The sequence below is a fragment of the Plectrocnemia conspersa genome, unplaced genomic scaffold (assembly GCF_051122295.1).
Source record: "Plectrocnemia conspersa isolate PC_06_02 unplaced genomic scaffold, ASM5112229v1 ptg000014l, whole genome shotgun sequence".
Taxonomy (NCBI): domain Eukaryota; kingdom Metazoa; phylum Arthropoda; class Insecta; order Trichoptera; family Polycentropodidae; genus Plectrocnemia; species Plectrocnemia conspersa.
Window position 1 is genome coordinate 9,660,801 of NW_028277178.1, and position 19,951 is coordinate 9,680,751.

Consider the following 19,951-nt stretch of genomic DNA (forward strand, 5'->3'; position numbering starts at 1 on the left):
TCAGACTTATCAGCTTAATGACCCACTCGCTAAAAATTCTTTAAGAAACTATAAAAGGAAGAAATCATATACGTTACTAAGAAGCTATTAGCAGAAAAAATTGGATTTAGCAAAGGCCTAGGTACATGAGAAGCGCTTACAAAGTTCTTAAACCTGTTTATATTCGCTCAATAGATTTTTAAGAAGGATCCGATCGCACTAGATGACAGATATGTAAGATCAATCAGAGGGAGATCTCACCGAATGTATTTCGATACATAGAGCTATCCTTTCTTCTACTCTTTTCAATTTATACCCCTAAATCAGTGGTCGGCAAACTTATTGGCCGAAGAGCCAAATATGTACACTACAACGATTCAAAATAGTTCTAAGAGCCAAATCTGTTTTTTAATTTAGTAAACCTTTATTATAATTTTAGATCTTCATTAAATTACGGGTACACTGAATAAAACTTGATTTCACACTTAATAAAGATTTATTCGTCGATAAACTATGATATGAAAGTAAGGTATCCATAAATTTAAACCATGACAATGACTGACAAACACTTAATGCGAACAATGTCCTTGCATCTCCTTGGAAAGTTTCAGTAAGTCAAGTTTATATGTTGTTGTTTTTAATTTCAGGCATGATTCCAAGTTCTCGTCAATAAGACGACTTCTCAGTTTACTCTTGATAAAGTTCATGCTTAAAAAGGATTGTTCGCATGAATATGTAGAACCAAAAAGGGAAAGAACAGCAAACGCAAGTTTTTTCAGCTGATCGTAAGAGTCAGGAATACTATTCCAGACGTTGAAAATGATCATGTCTTCATTCTCCAGGTCTTTCAAAGCAGACCACTTGTGTTGTGAACTAAGATCACATTCGTTCTTCTCCAATATTTTCAAATCAATACAAAGTCGTTGAAATTTGGAGCTCCATATTTCCTTGTTTTTTAAATCCTGCAATTGTATTTCAAAGTTACCAATGTTAATGCCAAAAGAGAAAATTTCAATTTCAATGTAGCATTAAGAGGATTTTTGACGAATGCTAAGGTCGCTTTGCTGTTTTTAAACTCCTGAAACTTGCTGAGAAATGCTTCCCTCATATTTAAGATTGTTGTTTTTAAATGCTGTTTGTTAATAGAGGAATTATTTTCTTGGCGATGCTTCTGCAGGTTAGGAAAGTGAAACAATTTCCCTTTCAAAATCTTGAACAAAAAGGGATAATTTGTTTTCGAATGAAATGACTTCTTCTAACATCGAAAAAATTGTGTTTCCTTTCCCTTGTAGTTTACGGTTAAGCTGATTTAGATGAGACGTAACGTCTATCATGAAATGAAAGTTTTGGATCCACTGTAAGTTATGGATAGTGAACACCCTTTTCAAGGAGAAATTTCTGGCAATATCCCTATTGAAACGTTCATATATTTTAATAAACGTTCAATATCCCTATTGAACGTTTTAAAACGCGAAACGTTTTAAAACGTTCCCTCTTGATAACCATCGAACCTTGTTATGAAGCAGAAGATCAGCGTACTCACTCTCCATTTCAACTAAAAATTCTTTGAATTGACGATGCTTCAGAGCTTTAGCTACAATGGAGTTGATGGTCGTGATCACTAATCCCAACTTTACTAATTTCTTCCGGAAATGTCTGCGCATAAAGCGTTTCTTGGTGAATAATGCAATGATAAACCAATATCTCGCGATTAATTTTTATTTCAAAATGACAACAAGCCCTTTTCTGACGCCGGTCATACTTTTGGCCCCGTCTGTAACCGCCAAATACGCAGATTGACAGCTGCCATACTACTACGCTGCGCTGCGCCCCTGCCGGATGAAAGAGGTACTACGTCAACGCTCACGCACACATTCAACGTTGCATGGAAAGGACACTCTACCAGAATTGGCGCCCGGGACCGTGGATATTTATGCCAGAGCCGCACTCAAGGAGCCAAAGAGCCGCATGCGGCTCCGGAGCCGCACTTTGCCGACCCCTGCCCTAAACCATACACAAAGACGCACTCCATGGACAAATGGATTAAAAATCATAATATTTGCTTAGACCGTTGATAAGCTTAAAAAATCCCTGGATAGTGTAAATTAAAAATGTTTAAAAAAGAGCCTACGAATAAATATCGATAAAACATTTTTTTTGTAATAGGGAAGATCCTCGTGGGTCCATTAAGCGGGGTTAAAATTGCGAGGATAAAGTATTTTAAATACCTGTGTAATTGGGTAAATGACGAAATGGACCCCGACGAAAAAATTAATTAAATTCGTAAAGTGCTAATATACGGATGCGAGACCTGGACCTTAAAAAATAATAAAATCAATTAACTAGGAGTGTTTTAAATGTAATTTTCTAGACGAATGCTAAAATTTCCGTGGACTAAGAGAGCTCCAATGACCGAATTCTCTTCATGATAGGACACAATCGAGAACTCTTTTCAACCATCAAATGGAGGAAAATGAAGTACCTCGAACACATGATTCGAGGTCCGAAATATGAGTTTTTTCATAGATGAAAAAAACTGAAAGAAAAAAATGCATCGGAAAATTGATGTTTTTTGTTACAAAAAATACGCATACGGACTGAGATGTATTTGCCAAGGACCGGGAGAGATACTAATAAACTAAAATAGGTGCTTGATAACCTCTGGAATCCGACATTACACTAAAATAAGAAAAACAGTAAAAAATACTGTAGCATTTTATGCCACAATTATATGTATAAATTACGCTTTTTTTTACAGCTGTAATAAAATTTATCGTACTTTAACAGTTTAGCTTTGGCGATACTCAAAAAAAATTTTTGTATACATTGCTTAAATTTTTTTAGGCTTAAATAATGATTTTTTAAAACATAAAATTTATGATTTAAATCATTTGTGATTGTAATTATATTCTAACATTGTCTAATATATTTATTATATTTTTTTACTGCCACAAAGGTTAAGCTGTCTAATTTAGTATATGTAAAGGTAAAAATATCAAAATATTTTCTTAGCAGCGATCTTAATAAATTATAACATTTATGTTACAATAGCATAGTTCATGAAATTTAAGGAGTTTATATATTTTTAACGATACATACCTTAACCCTTTCTTGGATGCTTTCCACTAGGAGCGCTCTAGCTATTCGTTTGCGTCTTCGCTTTCTCCTAGCACGTGTTCTAGTACGAGTACAAGCCCTTTCACGTTCCAGTACAACAACGCATTCAGACACGGAACAAGTTTCAATTCTATAAACAAAAATATAACTTATCAATACAATATACAATTAAGCTATAATGTCTCTAGCATACGACTTATGATTTTAACGGGACAGTACACAACATGCAAACGGATAATTATCGATTAAAGCGTCATTACACACACAACGATGTCGATGTCGATGTCGCTATACGACCCGAGAAGTATTTCGGTTGGGTAAACAGAAATCAACTTTTAAATCTGTTTACAAATCACGGATTTCAATCAGATGCCGCTTGATTCAATTGGAGCAAATTAAAAGTTCAAGATAAAATGGTGTGAGACTTTTATAAATATACCCATATATGAATCAAAGTGAAAATAAAAATAGATAATTTAAACATTGTAGATTAAGGCAAGACGCCATATGCAGGAAAGTACTAAAAGGCTCAAAAGTTAAGCGCCGAATAATAATTTTATAATAGTCAAGTTGGAAACTCGGTAATGTATAGAAATATGTTCCGCGAGACTTACGATGAAAGTAGCGAAGAGGAACTAAATCAAAAGACAAACAATATTTTGCGAACATCGTATAACACCCTTTCATCTTTGCATATATAATATATCCATAATGTAGTATTCATCGTCATAATTCATTGAATAAAAAAAATATGTTCTATGGATTGATTTGATTTGAGATTCAGAAACAGCTCATATTCATAAATGCAAATGATTATTTGTTGCTGATAATTAGCTTTTAATACATGTGTGATACTTTATTTTTTCTGCAGTGGAAAATATGTTTTTACCTCTCAAAAAATAATAGCGTACATTTATATAATATATGCAGTATATATAATATAACATTGGTCATATTAAAACGACAATAGAGAGTTTTTACAGGTATTCAAATATAATTTATTTAAAGGTAATTGAAAAAGGATCGCAGGCCCTTTGTTCAACCCGGTAAGTTCTATCCTATCCAGTTGCGTGCTTTGTATTTTCATTTGCCATAATTTATTTTATATATTATAGTAAACATTTTCTAAATGTTGAAAATAACAATTTGAGTAAAGGTCAAACAGCGTGTATAATTGTATTGGATTCGCAAGAGCTAAATCAGATCAACACAAGTAAAGGAATTCATTATTCAGGTTAGTCTGTCCAAAATATATTAAACCGGCTTCATGAATATGGCATTTACAAGTCCAGACCAGGAATTGGGAAAAATGAATTTCATCACAAACACTGAGCAGAAAGGTCAAATATGTGGGACTCGGGAGATATCAAAGCTACATAAGCCGTTCAGACTAAAATGGACTCTGCAAACTGACGAATCTAACTTAAAGATAATTATTTATTACTTTAAATTATTTGTGGGGATGTGCATTTAAAATATTTCATCGATTTCGTTACACAAATAGCAAAAGCGTTATGGGATTATGTTTTATAGTAACTGTAGAATAAGAGCATTTGTATATAATTTTCACTTCTCAATTTTCTCGAGACATTTTGATAAATAAAAAAAGATATTGATTACAGAGCGTCCTTGAGTTACAAAAGATTTTTTAGCTCCTGTATTTATACCCAAATCGTAGTGAAAATTGTCAATAACAGCTGTGACTACTTTACATTTTTCATACTTCAAATAAGATAAAGATAAAAACCTTTTAGGATTATTTGAAAAATGAGATTTAAGTTCGCCGACTAGGAGATTTTATTATACAGTAATATAAAAAATGCAATGGTTGTAAAACATTTAAAAAATTTGTACAAATTAAATTTTTCACAAAAATGACATCGAGAAGAAACACTAATCATATCTATCTAAAAAAAATTTACATACCCCAAGAGTAATAAAAGATTTATTAAAATCTATTTTTAAAGAAATTCAATTTCTTAACACAACTGAAAATCTCAAGTAAGATTGGCAAAAATTAATACATGTAGTGGATAAAAGCGTCGTAACAATAATTCTACTATTCATTCATATTTGTAGAGAAATGTCTAAAAAAAATACTTTATCAATATTATATTAACTTCAAAAACACAATTTAACAACGCAGATGGTAAATTTTTTTCACATATAAAAATAAATTATGGGGTCTTATTCTTAAAACTCTCGTTAATTTACTGTGACCAAAATGATCATCCATCAACAAGGAAACAAGACAATAGCGTAAAAGATGGGACCACACAGATTGTTACGACCAGACACCTCGTTATAACCTTAACTAAAGGGTTCCCTCATAAATAGCTTGCAAGGATTCTCCGGTGCATTGTATACATATTTATTTGTTATAAAACGCGCACTTTTTGTGGTCCCGTTAAACCCGTTACACATATGCAATTGACCTCGGAGATTTTCATTGAGCAAATGTCATTTTCTAAAGGCGTATACTTATTTCATTGATTCTAAGAAGCATGTGTATCGATTGGCATGATCAGCAAGCTTTGCAGTCCTAGATATTTAAGCCTGGACTTTGATAGGGAGAAAATAGTCGCAAGCAGTCACTCGCAAACTCCGGCAGATACTCAAAGAGACCAGCAAACAGACGCGAAAATTCACGAGACTTCCAAACACGATCATCGTAGTAAGAAGAACTGTCTTCAAACACTGTCGCTGCAGGAGAAACCCCTGAGGATCTTCCACGGACATCATCACTGAGCCAGCTTTTCCACCACCGCTCGAAGAATAACAATCTCGCCTATCATAGTATATATGTAATATAATTTATTATTACACCCCTTAGGGTTACTAAACTTTTAAAAATCTTTGATCACTGCAGTAGCTATTGTCTATTTTGTTTTGCGAAATTTATCTTTTTATCACAACCATAAATATAACACATAAAAGTTGACAAATGAGATCCAGTGTCGAATTTGAAATAACAAATAAAAAGTACTTTGTAACTGCTGAAACTCCAAAAATTACTCATATTTACGACCTAATATTGTACTGCTGTGGACTTTTTCAATGGTTTATATTGAAATGTTTTTAAATCAATACGAACTCCGAATGAGACTAGAATTAAGTATTAAGTAAGAAGGGCGCTACTCTAATAACAGCAGAAGGAGTATTCCAGTTTATATTTAAAAAGCTTGATGAAATTGGGAAGGAAATGTGGCAAAAATTATTACTTGCAATAAAAATAAAAATTTCCATTTTTGCAATATATTTTGGATATAAAATTTTGAAAAAAATACAGCTAATTGTACCTTTGCAGAATTCAGTTACAATAGGTAACTTCATTAACTAGAAATGGTTTACAGCAAGAATCGCAAAATACAATATTATTAGTTGTTAGTAATAATTAATTAACACTCATTAGTCTAAATTATAACAACAAATTCAGAAATAAATGCATGTAAAAAAATGGACAGTAAAAGCGACAAACTATCGCAACTAAAATGATTTTTTTTACAACATGGTTTATTAAAACTAAACTTAAAACTAATTTAAAATTTTATGTTTTTAATACACTATTATATTTAAGATATTTATTTTTAAAATAAAAATATTTTTTTTATTATTTTCTTCTGTTGTATTTTTTTTTAATAATATTGATATTAATTATGAATATATTAAAGTATTTTATGGTATACTATTCGATGTTCCGTACTATTATCTTTATGTACAACACATTGCTGATAATAAAGCACACATAAACAGCAACTAAATGAGACTTTTCGGCAGTAGAAATAATTAAAATAAAATTTTGTATTTTTATAAATTTTAAAACAATGCTTTTAAACCTAAAAAAGATAGTCTTTATACTTTTTTAGTTATCATAGAATTATTTGGAGTTTATAGTTACAGCTGTAAATTAACCTAAGAGTCTATCAAGAAATAAAAATATACAAAAACCATTACATTTAGTAAGAAATTTATCTAATTAAACATGTATTTATTCTGCAAGATCATCATTGTAGGAAAGATCATAATCTTAAAAAAAATGAGCTAAAGTATGTATAAAACTAAAATAAAAACCGTAACAACGTTTTGGTCAGATGCAAAGTTTGTATTTATGCAGGTGAAGGACATATAAAACAAACATAATGGAAATATCAAATGTTCATGCATAATGTTTGTCAACTAACTCATAGACTGACCTGACCTGATACAATAATTATTTAACTAGAAAAAATGTCCTATAAGCAGACAATGTGACCCAGTATAAAACAATAAAATATATTATGTATACAAATGTACACACAAAGACAAATGTACTAGTATAAATTTATAATTTAAAATATATTACCCGTGTTTTTCGGGCGAAGGGGGTGGAAGACAAGGCTCTCTCTCATGCCAACATCTCGCTGGTGGTTCAGCGATATTATCTTCGCAAATTTCCCTCTCGAGTTCTCCGTCTTTGCTTTTGTCCTTGTGCCTTCCTCTTTTCTTTGATCTATCCGCGGGTTTAACCAACTCCTTGTGCTCGCACTCGTCTGCAAAAGTAATAATTTTCGATCAACTCTAAATCATATGAGCAAACAATTACCCATAAAGTTCGAGAATATATACGAGCATATAAATAAATTCAATCTATACGATAAATGATGTTACTGATTACCTTAAAAATCCTATGAAGAATGTACTATAATTTTGTTGGTGTTGTTGTGTATTGCTAAATTATATTTTATTTTAATTTTTAGTCAATTAATTTGAAAGAGCAAATATTTAGATTAAAAATCTCGTCAAGTTTATTTAATGTATGATCAAACGTTGGCGTTGAAGTCTTTGAACCCTTGATTTGAAAGCTCTTGGAAGACTTTTATGCGATTAACGCAGCAAATGTGTTCACCCATAGCAAACAATATACATATATAAATATATATAGTATATGGTTCTTATTATCTCTCCCTAAATATATTTTTATCTGCTTGTAATTGTTTACATAAATCAAAATGAAAATTTGCTTCAGTGATTTCTACGTTGATGTGATAAGTATATTATAAAAGGAAAATAGCAATAATGTGCTCATTGATCCGTATAAATATATAAAAAAATTGTAAGAGGCAAGAGACAAAATAACAAATTTATTTAGTATATAAGAAACTCACGAGAATGATTGATCACGATATAGAAAAGCCATTAGCGCATTTTCGCATCAAATTCATTAATTATAATCGTGTTAGTATGCTAATACACTTGGCGTTTAATACCAAAAGTTAGTCAACTTCTTTTTTGCTTATTGATGTAATAATTATTATATAATTAATCAAGTAAATGCTATTAACGTCCCTGCGATGTAAGTGTATTTTCTCGTAAGTGAATTGGTGGAAAAAAGCGATCCACTATCAAGATTAAAAACTATCCCTCTCTTTGATAAATGTTCATCTCGTTTTTGCACAGCTAATTACCACCTCGGCTTATACGTTGCTCTGAACTAAACTATTGTTCACAAAGATTAATTAAAAAGTGTACGAATGTATCTATAATACAAGTATGCACGGAAAAAGTTGGTTATGTAATAAGTATCTTTGTAGCACATTTTCCTACATTAAAACCATGTGTCTGATAAATTTATATTTATAATAAAAATATAGCATAAAAGTCCCTTGAAATTAGATTTAGGTTTTTTTATATTTTAATCCTAATATGTACCATGAAGTATATTTTCAGTTTCTAGAACTATAAAAATGTCTTTTTTATTTGTTATTTCGTACAAATTTATGTATTTCAATTCTACCTAAATTACTAAGCAAACATATTTTTCCATTTTCTGATAAAATTATTTGAGATGCGTAACTCGAACAATGTATAATAATAAATGTTATCCCATTAGAAGAAATGTTAACCTTCTACATGTTTATAGCATCCCAATTATTAACTATTTCATTCCATTAAAGATTTAAGATAAAAAATGTCAAATATATTTAACATGCCTAACATATAATAATATTTTTATTGTAAATTTATTTTTTAAGAACATCTATTGTGAATATCGTTACTTATTTACAAAAATAGTTCTTGTACATATTAATTCATCATGAAAACAGTTATGTAAATAAAATAAAGTATGAATAAATCTAATAAAACTTACGAAAACATATTTCAAAAATGAATATACTACATGTGTTTTTTAATATTAGCTATTAATAAGCTCATTGAAATGAGTCGAATTAAAATAAGCCAACAATATTTTCTACAACTCGCAGAAAACCTTTGTTTATAACCCTTAAAGGTTAAAAATTAAAATTCATTAAATGAAAGCGGAAAGGCTTACTGTCATTGCAGTAAAACTGATGATTAACAAAAAATCACAATATCCAGAATTTTAACAACGTAAACAATTAATTAGATCAGTAATAAAATATGCTTGCTAGGTGTGGAGTAACACTACTAATTAAAATACTCCCAACTTTATATATGTATATTATAATATTCCCTTCTACACTTTAAAAAACTGCATAGTAAATTTACAGTAGCATAATTTAATAAACGTCATAATTATAGTAAAAAATAATATAAAAATATTACGCAACACTATCTTAACTCACTTGAAACGGTGACTATATTTTCTTAGCAAACTTTAGCTTAATTATATATATAAAATGCCTCAACACAACTTGATTTACGGGTTTTTGTTAAATTTCCAAGAGTACTAGATTCCACGTTAGGTAAATAGATATAAATGGCTTTAAACTAAATAATTAAAAATAATTAATTAAATTACTCTTTTGTATTTTTCCTAAAATTATGTTAGCTATTTATTCATATTTTAACTTTTAAACCTAAAAATGGCTATAAATAAATACTTCTACTCAATTTAAAAGTACGTACATATTTTTTCGTATTCTTAAACGCTTATAAAATATTTTTTTAGGAAAGAACTTAACAAATATTTAAATAAAATCAGACATTATACATATTTCATACTCTAGTACGATTTAACAAAATTTTAACAATGACAGAATCATTTAAAATCTGTTTTAAATGTATTAACTAGATGATTTATTTATCTTAGATTTGGTTTTTAATACTTAATTGCTCAATTACCATTTTTTTAAATAGTTTAAAAGAATAGGTGTGACTTTCAAAAAACACAGGCAATTCAGTCTGCAAAAATAAGCAGGGACATTTTTTTTAGGAATTTACTTTAATATTTCGTAGCAAATGTAGCTACAATATATAATATTTTTACAGATAGAACAGTCTACGAACATATGTAGTAATATAATACATGTTTGTTCTACTATTTATAAAGATATATGTATATATTTAACTGATATTTTTAATCACAATAACCCTGGAGCTTTATTACAAGTAAACTGCTTTGCAGGCTTCAAGTTATTGATACGGGAGAGATGTCCGATCACTTGAAACGTTGTACTTTGAAATATTCAATGATCTCAATACAACTTGCATAATTCGTTGCTATATTGACGCTGACAAACACATAATTTTCTGTCAGTTTAAAAATCTCCCTCAAGACTTTTAACTTAAAAGTCTTGCACTAAATGATTTGAATAAAATAATAAAAAATATATAGATGATATATATTGCTCTGTCTTTAATATGACATTTACACAATATTATTTTATGAATTATATTTCATTAAATAAACAAATTAAAAAATGGTTAAAAATCGCATACACATGAATTCACTGACACACATATTATACGCGTTTTGCGTGCGCGAATTTTCGCGTGCGCGATCAAAACAAATATTTGAACCTACTAAACGAGCCATCTTGTCGGTTATTAAATAATATCCATGAGTGGAGAGTTTTTTTCGCTCACATTTTAAATAATATAAAAGCCCTCGTATTGAGAGACAACAATGAAAGCCGGGGGGAAGATTAAAAAAACGTTTTCCTCCCCGGAGGGCCTCGGCTGTTTCAGCTAATATCTCGTTCGATGGACGGCCGGCCTTTCGGGCAGCAAATCAAAACCCAAAAGGGTTCATTTGAATATCAAACGCGAAAAATTGGTATTTGAAAACCTTTTCAGGGAGTGGGATTGAGAGAGTGAACAGGAAACGGACGTGCACGTTCTGGATAGACTGTAATTTGGACAAGGAAAGTTGTGCCTAAAAAGGATAGTTGTAATATCGTAGATATGTATTTATTTTGGATCGTAAAGAAAATGTATAAAATTCAAATCGGTCAATATAAAAGAAAGATATTTTTATGTAAAGAATCAAAAGCAAATAAATATAATTTTTATGCAATAATTTTATACATGTATCGTTAATTTAATTGTGTTTTTGCAAAATCTTAAAAAACATTTTTAACTACATGTTATTTATTGATTAATTACTAATCTGATCTTTCAGGCACGATACAAATTTAGAACACTAGTGAACATATGGGATTTCATCCGAGAACCATCAGATATTAATCATCGACTAGCATAATCTATATAATATACACTTTAATGGTATATTGTAAAGCATGTTTTACCAGTATTTTTTATATTTTTTCAATGTGTATCGTTTTTAATGCATAACTCAGTATATTTACACAACTTATGTACATTGTATCTATATCATATTTTCTTTTTATTAGATACAATAAACATCTTTGAATATCAAATTTCTTTTTTCACACACAATAATGTACTGAATAAATTTAACCCTACGCATAAATTTTATCACATATTGAATGAGTTATGTACACAACATATAATATATATCATACATATATTGTATGTGGGAAAAAACTCGTATGTTTATACATCAATTTTCGATCTTTTGTCCATTATGTTTATTTACCTATTATTATTTAATAAACATAGTGATAATAAAATAAAGCACAAATCGCTATAGTGCTACAGTATAGTTGTACATTAGACAATGCTCTGAAGTTGAAAGCTTTTATTTTATTATCAACTTTGTACGTACGGTCGGAGTTATTGAAAAAGTTTAACTGCCAACATAAAAAAACCATATTGATTTTCATGGCCTGGAAACTTTAGTTTGAATTATGTCATCGATTTACCTAAATGTCCGACTCGAATTTCTCGTTATATTTTGCTGAGATAGCTGTAATTTGAGAAAAATCTTTGCATGGTTCAAACGGTACGAGCCGAGCCTTAACGACGTCGTTAAATTGCCGGTGTTTTAGTGGGAAAATCTGGTACAGATGCTACGGAAGTGTAGATGTATAGATAAATGCTGATGTTGGTGTGCTCATCTGGGCTCTCCGTTTAAAACCCCTTTTGTATTCTATGGCAATTTGGCGTGTCGCATTACCATTTCGTCGTACCAAGAGAAATAAGACTACCCAGAGAATGGAATAAATTAGCCGGTGCTGTGCGCTGACAGTTATTGTTTAATTAATAACGTTTAATTTACGTATCAAAAAACAATTTCTGTGGTAATTCGTGAGCTGAGCTATGAGTGTGATTATTAGAATCGGTTTCATAGTCGTAAAATTTAATAGTAAAATGGTGCTTTGATCTTTAAGCATTCGTGCGAGTGAATTGAGACAAACTTAAAATAATACGCTTTGATATGTTATTGCCGCATAACAAATAACGACAAAATAAAAAAAAATTACATATGAAAATTATGAATAAATAGAAATAACACGACACTTAAAATAGTATTTGTTTTCGCTGGAATAGCGTTAACAAATAATTAAACGCCAAACCCTGATACTATATAAAATCATTTTTAGCAACTCACGTATTAGGCTCAACAAAATATAAATGCAAAACGTGTTCGTCCACACTTCAAAAAAAAAAAAAAAAAATTGTATTGTAAATGCGTTACAACAAGGTCAACACAACCAATAATCACTAAATAAGTAATAAGATACAAAATTAAAATCATAGTCTGAAAAACTACGAAAAATATTATTGATTAATAATCATTATGTACATTAATTACATTATGCACGATTTTATTTTAATTATTCATTACAATTTTTATGCATGAGATCAAGAAAATATAGGAAAATCTAATCTGTAATGATCTTTCGGAATTAAAGCTATACAACAATCACTAATTAAAAAATACACTAGGGACCATATAGGATTTGATCTGGGGTCCATCAGATATTAGTCACCGAGAAATATAATCTATACATATATTTTAGTGATATATTGTAGAGCATGCATTACATATTTTTAGTAAGCCAGTACTGCCGGTAAATACTATTAAATTAGATTACCGAATTACAGGTAAATCTATTTATGATTACTAGTATTTCTGTTAATTTAAAAACAACATTTTTCTTTTACTTTTCATCGTAATTTTATTTTGCAACTACAATATTATGTGACGTTGTTTGCAGCAGGCAAGATCAGAGGGTGTTTTTTACCTATTAATTTGTGGAGTTTTCTCCAACTTTCCTCTAACAAAGACAGTTGTTTGGATCTATGGGTCTGGCGTACTATCACAAGAATAACAGGCTAAGCTTAGCTTAAAGCCATTAACTATTTTTTTCTAAATAATTTTATGAATTCCTTGTCCCAGCATTAAATATTCCAAGAAAGTCCAATAACATTAAATTTGTCTTGCTATAATTTCATCAATCATCCTAATAAAAATGGAATTGTAAAGCAAATTGTCAAGCTGATAAAACGATAAGCAAGGAAAATTGGTTTATTTACATGATTAAATGGAACTTGAACTGAATAGGAACAGAGAAAAGCTAAAAAAATAGTTGAGTGACAATTTTTAATTATGTTTTTGCCGGATATCTTAATGATTTCAAAATAATGTGAAACTAAATTGTTGATTCCAATTACTTGTTTACCCTAATCTTTCATCTTTCATTGTAACGAAAGATCTATTTTGGTGAGATCACACTCAAACGGTTGTAAGATCTAGCTTGGCACATTAACATTTTCAAGATCCCTAAGCAAACATTTATGTATTTTTAATGATTTGTGTATATCAGTATATATTTACTATAAATACTATCCTTCTCAATAATATATGATATATAAAATGTATTTACTATTATTTAAGAGTTTATCTAATATAATAAAATAATTTTTCTTTTATAATACGCACGAATGTGTATATGTGAGTTTATATGTACATATGTATGTAAAATATATCCTTTCAACATATAATAAAACACCGTCTAATTATCACAAGAAAGGCGAAACCGCAATAATGAGGGCCAGAACTTTTCTCCTGACGATCTGAAAATTACCTCGCAGAGTAGACTTACCGTGCAAGCTGGGAAGGCCACTTTCAGGGTCCGCCGTCTCCACCGAACGCTGTCTGCTGCCACCCCTTTGCCTCCTCCGTTCGCTCCTGTCTTCAGCGAGAAAGCCTTCTCCCACACTCCGCACATTATCCACACTCAGCTTATGCTTGCACGCCTTCTCCGAAGACACGGTCGAGTTGGACTGGAACCTCCTGTGGATTCTGCTGGCGAGCAGAGCGATAGGACTGGAATGGATTGAGGTAGACTTTTCATTCTCGGTCCTTATGGCGACGACCTTGTTCTCTACCAGAGCTGTCAGAACAGCCTCCAATCTGGCCACGTCTAAGATGCTCTTTTTGAGAGCGTCTGGATCGCAAGTGGACAAATCGTCGGTAGACACCGCTTTGTCGGCCACCTCTACGATTTGTCTCATCATTCACCAGCACCAGGAAGGTTGTTTCAGCGGCATTTGAGCACCGCCGACTATCACATGGCTGTTGTGTAAATCGAATCACCGCCGCCACATTCATGCACGACAGTCGACAACTCACTAGTGCGCTATTATTGGACTCGTCTAGTTATCTCAGGAAGTTGCCGAGAGCGCGTTCGACAATGCATGCCTTCTAATGGCTGGACGTTTGCAACTGTAAGCGATACTCTCATGTGAGCCACATATCTGAAACAACATACGGAATGCTAAATTAAATTTAATGGAATAATATATACAGCATTATAGCCATTTATGACCTCGATTAGGGCAATACAAAATAGATATAAATAGCTTTTATTTCATATAAGACAGTGAATCAATATATTTAGTAAAGTACAGTAATAAAATTTATATATAATAATACTAAACTTATTTACTCAGTATAATAATATACAAATAGTAGGTTGTAATAATTTTTTTTTGCTTGATTGAGAATCATTATACACATAAAAATATCCTTTTTTTAAAAAAAATAACTGACAATTAGTTTGCTAATGAGCTCCGTCGTTTTTTGTGAAATCTTCACATAGCAAAGATCTAAATTTAGAAACCGTTATAAAAAAGTTCAGCTTTTCGAATAGTATTACTTTGTGTAAATAATGTGTTTAATAATACAGTGAAAATACTAGTATTTACTTGAGAAATACGCATGTAAAAAGTTTTTTTTTAAAAAAAAAGAAACTTTAAAAATAATTGAGTGTAAAGATTTTTATTATTTATGTATACAATGCTTTTTTTTAAGAGTATAGAACATACTTCTGAACAAAAATACATATTTTTTAGTTAGAAGTACCTCTATACGTAAAAAAGCTTAATTAAACCTAAAAATCATGTAGCTTATCTTGTAGAATAGGAGCAGTATCGATTGGACTAAATACTACAATTGACAAAACAAAAAGAAGCCTTCAAAAGAAAGAGATTAGATTAAGGTGATATTTTTGTCTATGGCAAAACCACTTAATTTAGTTTTTTGCTAACAAGTTATTAACATTAAAAAAATAATCTTTGAGTTACATAAAACTAGCTTCCAACAGAAAAGATTCAAACAATTACAATTAATTTTATATATCACGTAACTACGAATATGTTTAGTCTCTTGTATTATTGTTTTGCAGCAGCATGTATTTTATATTTTTTTGTCAGTACGTCGCTGTTCAGCTCAACTTTTAAGTCAAAAGTTAATCGCTTAAAATTGCATAGTTGCCTTCGAGATGGCAGCCAATGACACATGAAAATGCAACGTCGCCATTGTTCTCCATTTGGGAGAAGTTCTGTGAAAAATAGACTCATGTGTTTTCTGCTTGGATATAAATTTAATTAAACTATGAATTTAATTTAATAAACTTTGTGAGGAATATGCATACAGTTAGGGTTCTCAATTTTTCGTGGTTTTTAACTATTAAAAAAATATTTTCTGGCGGTTTTTATTTTAGTCGGAATTAATACAAAAAATCAATTTATTGCTAAATAATAATTATTTTAATTAATCAATAATTACTTTCATAATCGTTAAACTTTTTGCTATTATATAATATTCATAACACAATACTGTGCGAATTACTGATAAATGAGGGCGTCAAAAGTAAAATGCTTAATTTATTATTACATAAATTTTATTCAGAGACGTCATTTCAACTTTTTTAAATCACCAGTTTTAATTTAATTAATTCAGAGAAATTGATTGAACATTTTAAACACATAATTTTATCGAATTTATTGTAAATACAATAGCTAATAATGTTTGGAACGAATTTTATATACATAAGGTTTTGTGTGTAATATGCATATAAATTAAATAGATAGAAGTAAATAATTGTGACAAATATTAAAATTTGCGACACACCATTTCTAACATTCAAACGAATTCTGCGAATTTCGGTCATAGTAAACACTACCGATAAATATTTTATTCACAATTGTTTTTCAAATGCGTAAACGCATTTTTTTGTTGTGAAAAAGCGTCTCATTGTCTTAGATTTCGAAACAAAATAAAAACACAAAAAGGACCATGGATTTTGGAGCCGCACTAGTCACTCAAATATACTAAGAGAAAAAATTTCACTACCTGTGTTTCGTTCTAAGATTTTTTTAAATTTAATTTAAAATAGTACAAGCGAATATTTTATGAATATTCGAGCAATTATTTAATAATTTTAGATAGTTGAATTACAGCCCAATATTCTCAGTCTTCTTCTGTTTATATATACCATGGTGATTTATAAATATTATAGAACGTTCTACTGCAATTTAATAATACAACAAATTATATAGGTATGTATATACTTAAATAATTATTTTAATAAATAGAATATACTATATGTATATTAAGATTCCAAATACCTATATTGTTTTTATAATGTGGTCTTTGATATTTTTTAAAACTAATTAATGGCTTCCGATATTAAGAAAAATCTACCACTTATTGAGTTAAAATGGTAGATTTCACAGCACAATATTATGATGCTTAGTAATTTAACAAGTTGTGAATTGAGAGTGCATTAAATACATATGTGATACTGACTAACAAATTTAAAGCAAAAAAATGCATCTGATGGATCTTAGCGACTTTAATTTTAAACAGCCTCGTCTTTGTCATGTCAATATATTAGCCATAAAGAGTCGTTAAATGTCACAGAAATAAACTTACATGTTTTTTTCACAAGTGTAGAATTCAAACTAATTAATTGTGACAAAAGATGAAAATAATTTAACAACAAAATAATATTTGAATTTGAAGTTTTGTGTGTTACCAGTTGAAATATATTTTTAATAGCATATTGCAATACATTTTACCGTTGATTTCCAAAAGTAACATTTGACAGGCGTGAAACGTGTAAGAAAAGCAACGTGTGTGGTAGTCTTAAACTGACTGTTAAATCACATACGCTACCAGGGAATTTCGTTCCAAAAAATAGTTGTAGGGCAACACATTAAAACAAAAATGTTCTTAATGTATAAGTACTGGTTCATTCGCACTAACTATTTTTTGTTACATTTTAACTGGCCTATTTAATAATATTATATTTTTATATACTAGTAAAAGTGTTTTACTGAAAAATATACATAGCTGCAAAAAAAATTCTACTGTTCAAACCCAAATATAACCTAACTAAATTACAAACTAACTTAACTTGATCTAATAAAAATCCTAAAATTTGAATTTTTATTGTTTAGGTAAGGTTTGGGTTTGAACAGTAAATAAACATTTAGAGCAGCATATATTCTAATAGCACTAAATATGTTCGCTAGTAAAGTATATATACATATGTATATACCGGTGAAAATGTATTTGGATATGATTTTACTGAAACAGTTAGTAAATTTATATTTATACTAGTGCAAATATAACTTCAATGTAAAATATACATTCAATGTAACGTATGTATATACGAAATTTTATTAGTGTATACTTTGTATATACATCCTTTTAACATTTCTATTGCTAGATATGTTACATTTGTATTAAATTGTGATACGTAAACACACAATAATGCTTTCAATAGTGCCGTTTCAAAAACACATTAAAACGAAAATTGGCCAACGTTACAAAATAGGCCTTTATGTATTGAATAACTACATTATTTGCGTATGAATGAATTCATATTACATATTTGTGTAAATTGAATTTTTTAATATGCGATGCGCGTTATTTTTTAGTGCCATGTAATAAAATGGAATCGATTTTTGTTCAACTTTTCTCTCGAGGGGTGATATTAGCTTGAAATATGCAAAACAATTTTCGTTCCAAATAACACCATATGTAAACCGTATATAATAAGTACAAGCAAATAATTAAACTCTCATTATAAAACGTACCATTTGACGAAATAATTTAAATATTTTTGAATGTAGATTAGTACCTGTAACATTACTAGTTTATATATTCGTAATAGTCTGTAATTTTGCCAAAGAGCTTTAACTTAAACTTAAGCTTCAAGAGATTTATTGTCTTAAAATAAAAAAATTATCAAAATCACTTCTTGCACTTGTGTATTAATTTATCAATCATAAAAAACAGTCTTTGACCGCTAAATGTAACACTTCTGAAGCTCATTTTCTACTAAAATTTTCATATTTTCTGCAGTTAATTGAGACAATTACATATCTTGTGAAAACTTTATACAGTTCACTGCAAATATTTATACATATTTTACGAATAGAAAGACTTATATGCAAATAACGAATACGGATTCAGAATTAAGTTATTCAAAGCGCTTGATTTTAATGTGTTAGTAATAAAACCACACAGATGACTTTTTAATGATACCTTTAATTTTATTATCAATTAACCGTTGTTACTATCGGCTTTCGTCACGTCATTGTATCGCAAAATTGAGAATAAGCCGCCATCTTGTCGGTCGCTCGTTAAACTTGAATGGTTCTCGTTAATTTGATTTTATGACGAAAACGTTTGCCTTTGACATACGACTTTACTAGAATGACAAAACGTTGTTGCTTTACGATAATAATTGTGTTTTGGCCAACGAACGTAGTGACGATAAACTTCCGGTCGGACTGATCACGTAAACGATGCCAATTTTTTTGCGGAAAAAATCATGACATGGTATGATAGTGATTCGATTTATTCAGACGACGTACATATGTTCGGGCGAATAATTCAATTTCGACCCTATGGAAATTTTATAGTCGTTATTGAATTTTTTTATGTTCATAAAGAATTTATAATTGCGAAAACGTCATCATATAACAATAAAACAAGATTTTTACAAGTTAAAACGCGTTTTTTATAAACTTGTCATGTACCATAAATGAATTTTACATTACTCATAAATTTGTATTTATAGACTATAATTGATATAACTAGTACAAAAAAGGCAATGTGAAATCTAAATTAGTCTTAAAAGATAAATATATCAAGAGCTCTTTTTTGTTTGCATTTTCTTTCACTACTTTACGATATTCCCAAATTGAATATATGAAGGTTGAGCTGAAAAAGTTTATTGAAGATATTGCTCCATTAAACTTTCGGCATGACATATGTGTTATTTTTAATAGTTGTGTAACAAACTGAATAAAACGACTGCCTATTTTCCAATATGGAAATAAATGGCTCGAAAATGTTATCGCCCAAAAACAATAACCTTTGATACTACATTAGCGACTGAAACGGTAAACCCTAACCGAAGACAAATTTGATTTATATGCTCCAAAT

General features: G+C 29.8%; 1 protein-coding gene across 1 annotated transcript in view; it reads right to left on the reverse strand.

The window, feature by feature from the left end:
* LOC148226171 (uncharacterized) overlaps nt 1-19,951 on the reverse strand; it is an 87,663-nt gene that overhangs the window by 27,887 nt on the left and 39,825 nt on the right. The window contains exons 2-4 of the mRNA XM_088204014.1: nt 14,310-14,964; nt 7,439-7,625; nt 3,079-3,226 (exon numbers count right to left, since the gene is read on the reverse strand). Coding sequence (XP_088060140.1) covers nt 3,079-3,226; nt 7,439-7,625; nt 14,310-14,724 — 750 coding nt within the window. The 5' untranslated portion in view covers nt 14,725-14,964. The remainder of the gene's footprint in view (nt 1-3,078; nt 3,227-7,438; nt 7,626-14,309; nt 14,965-19,951) is intronic.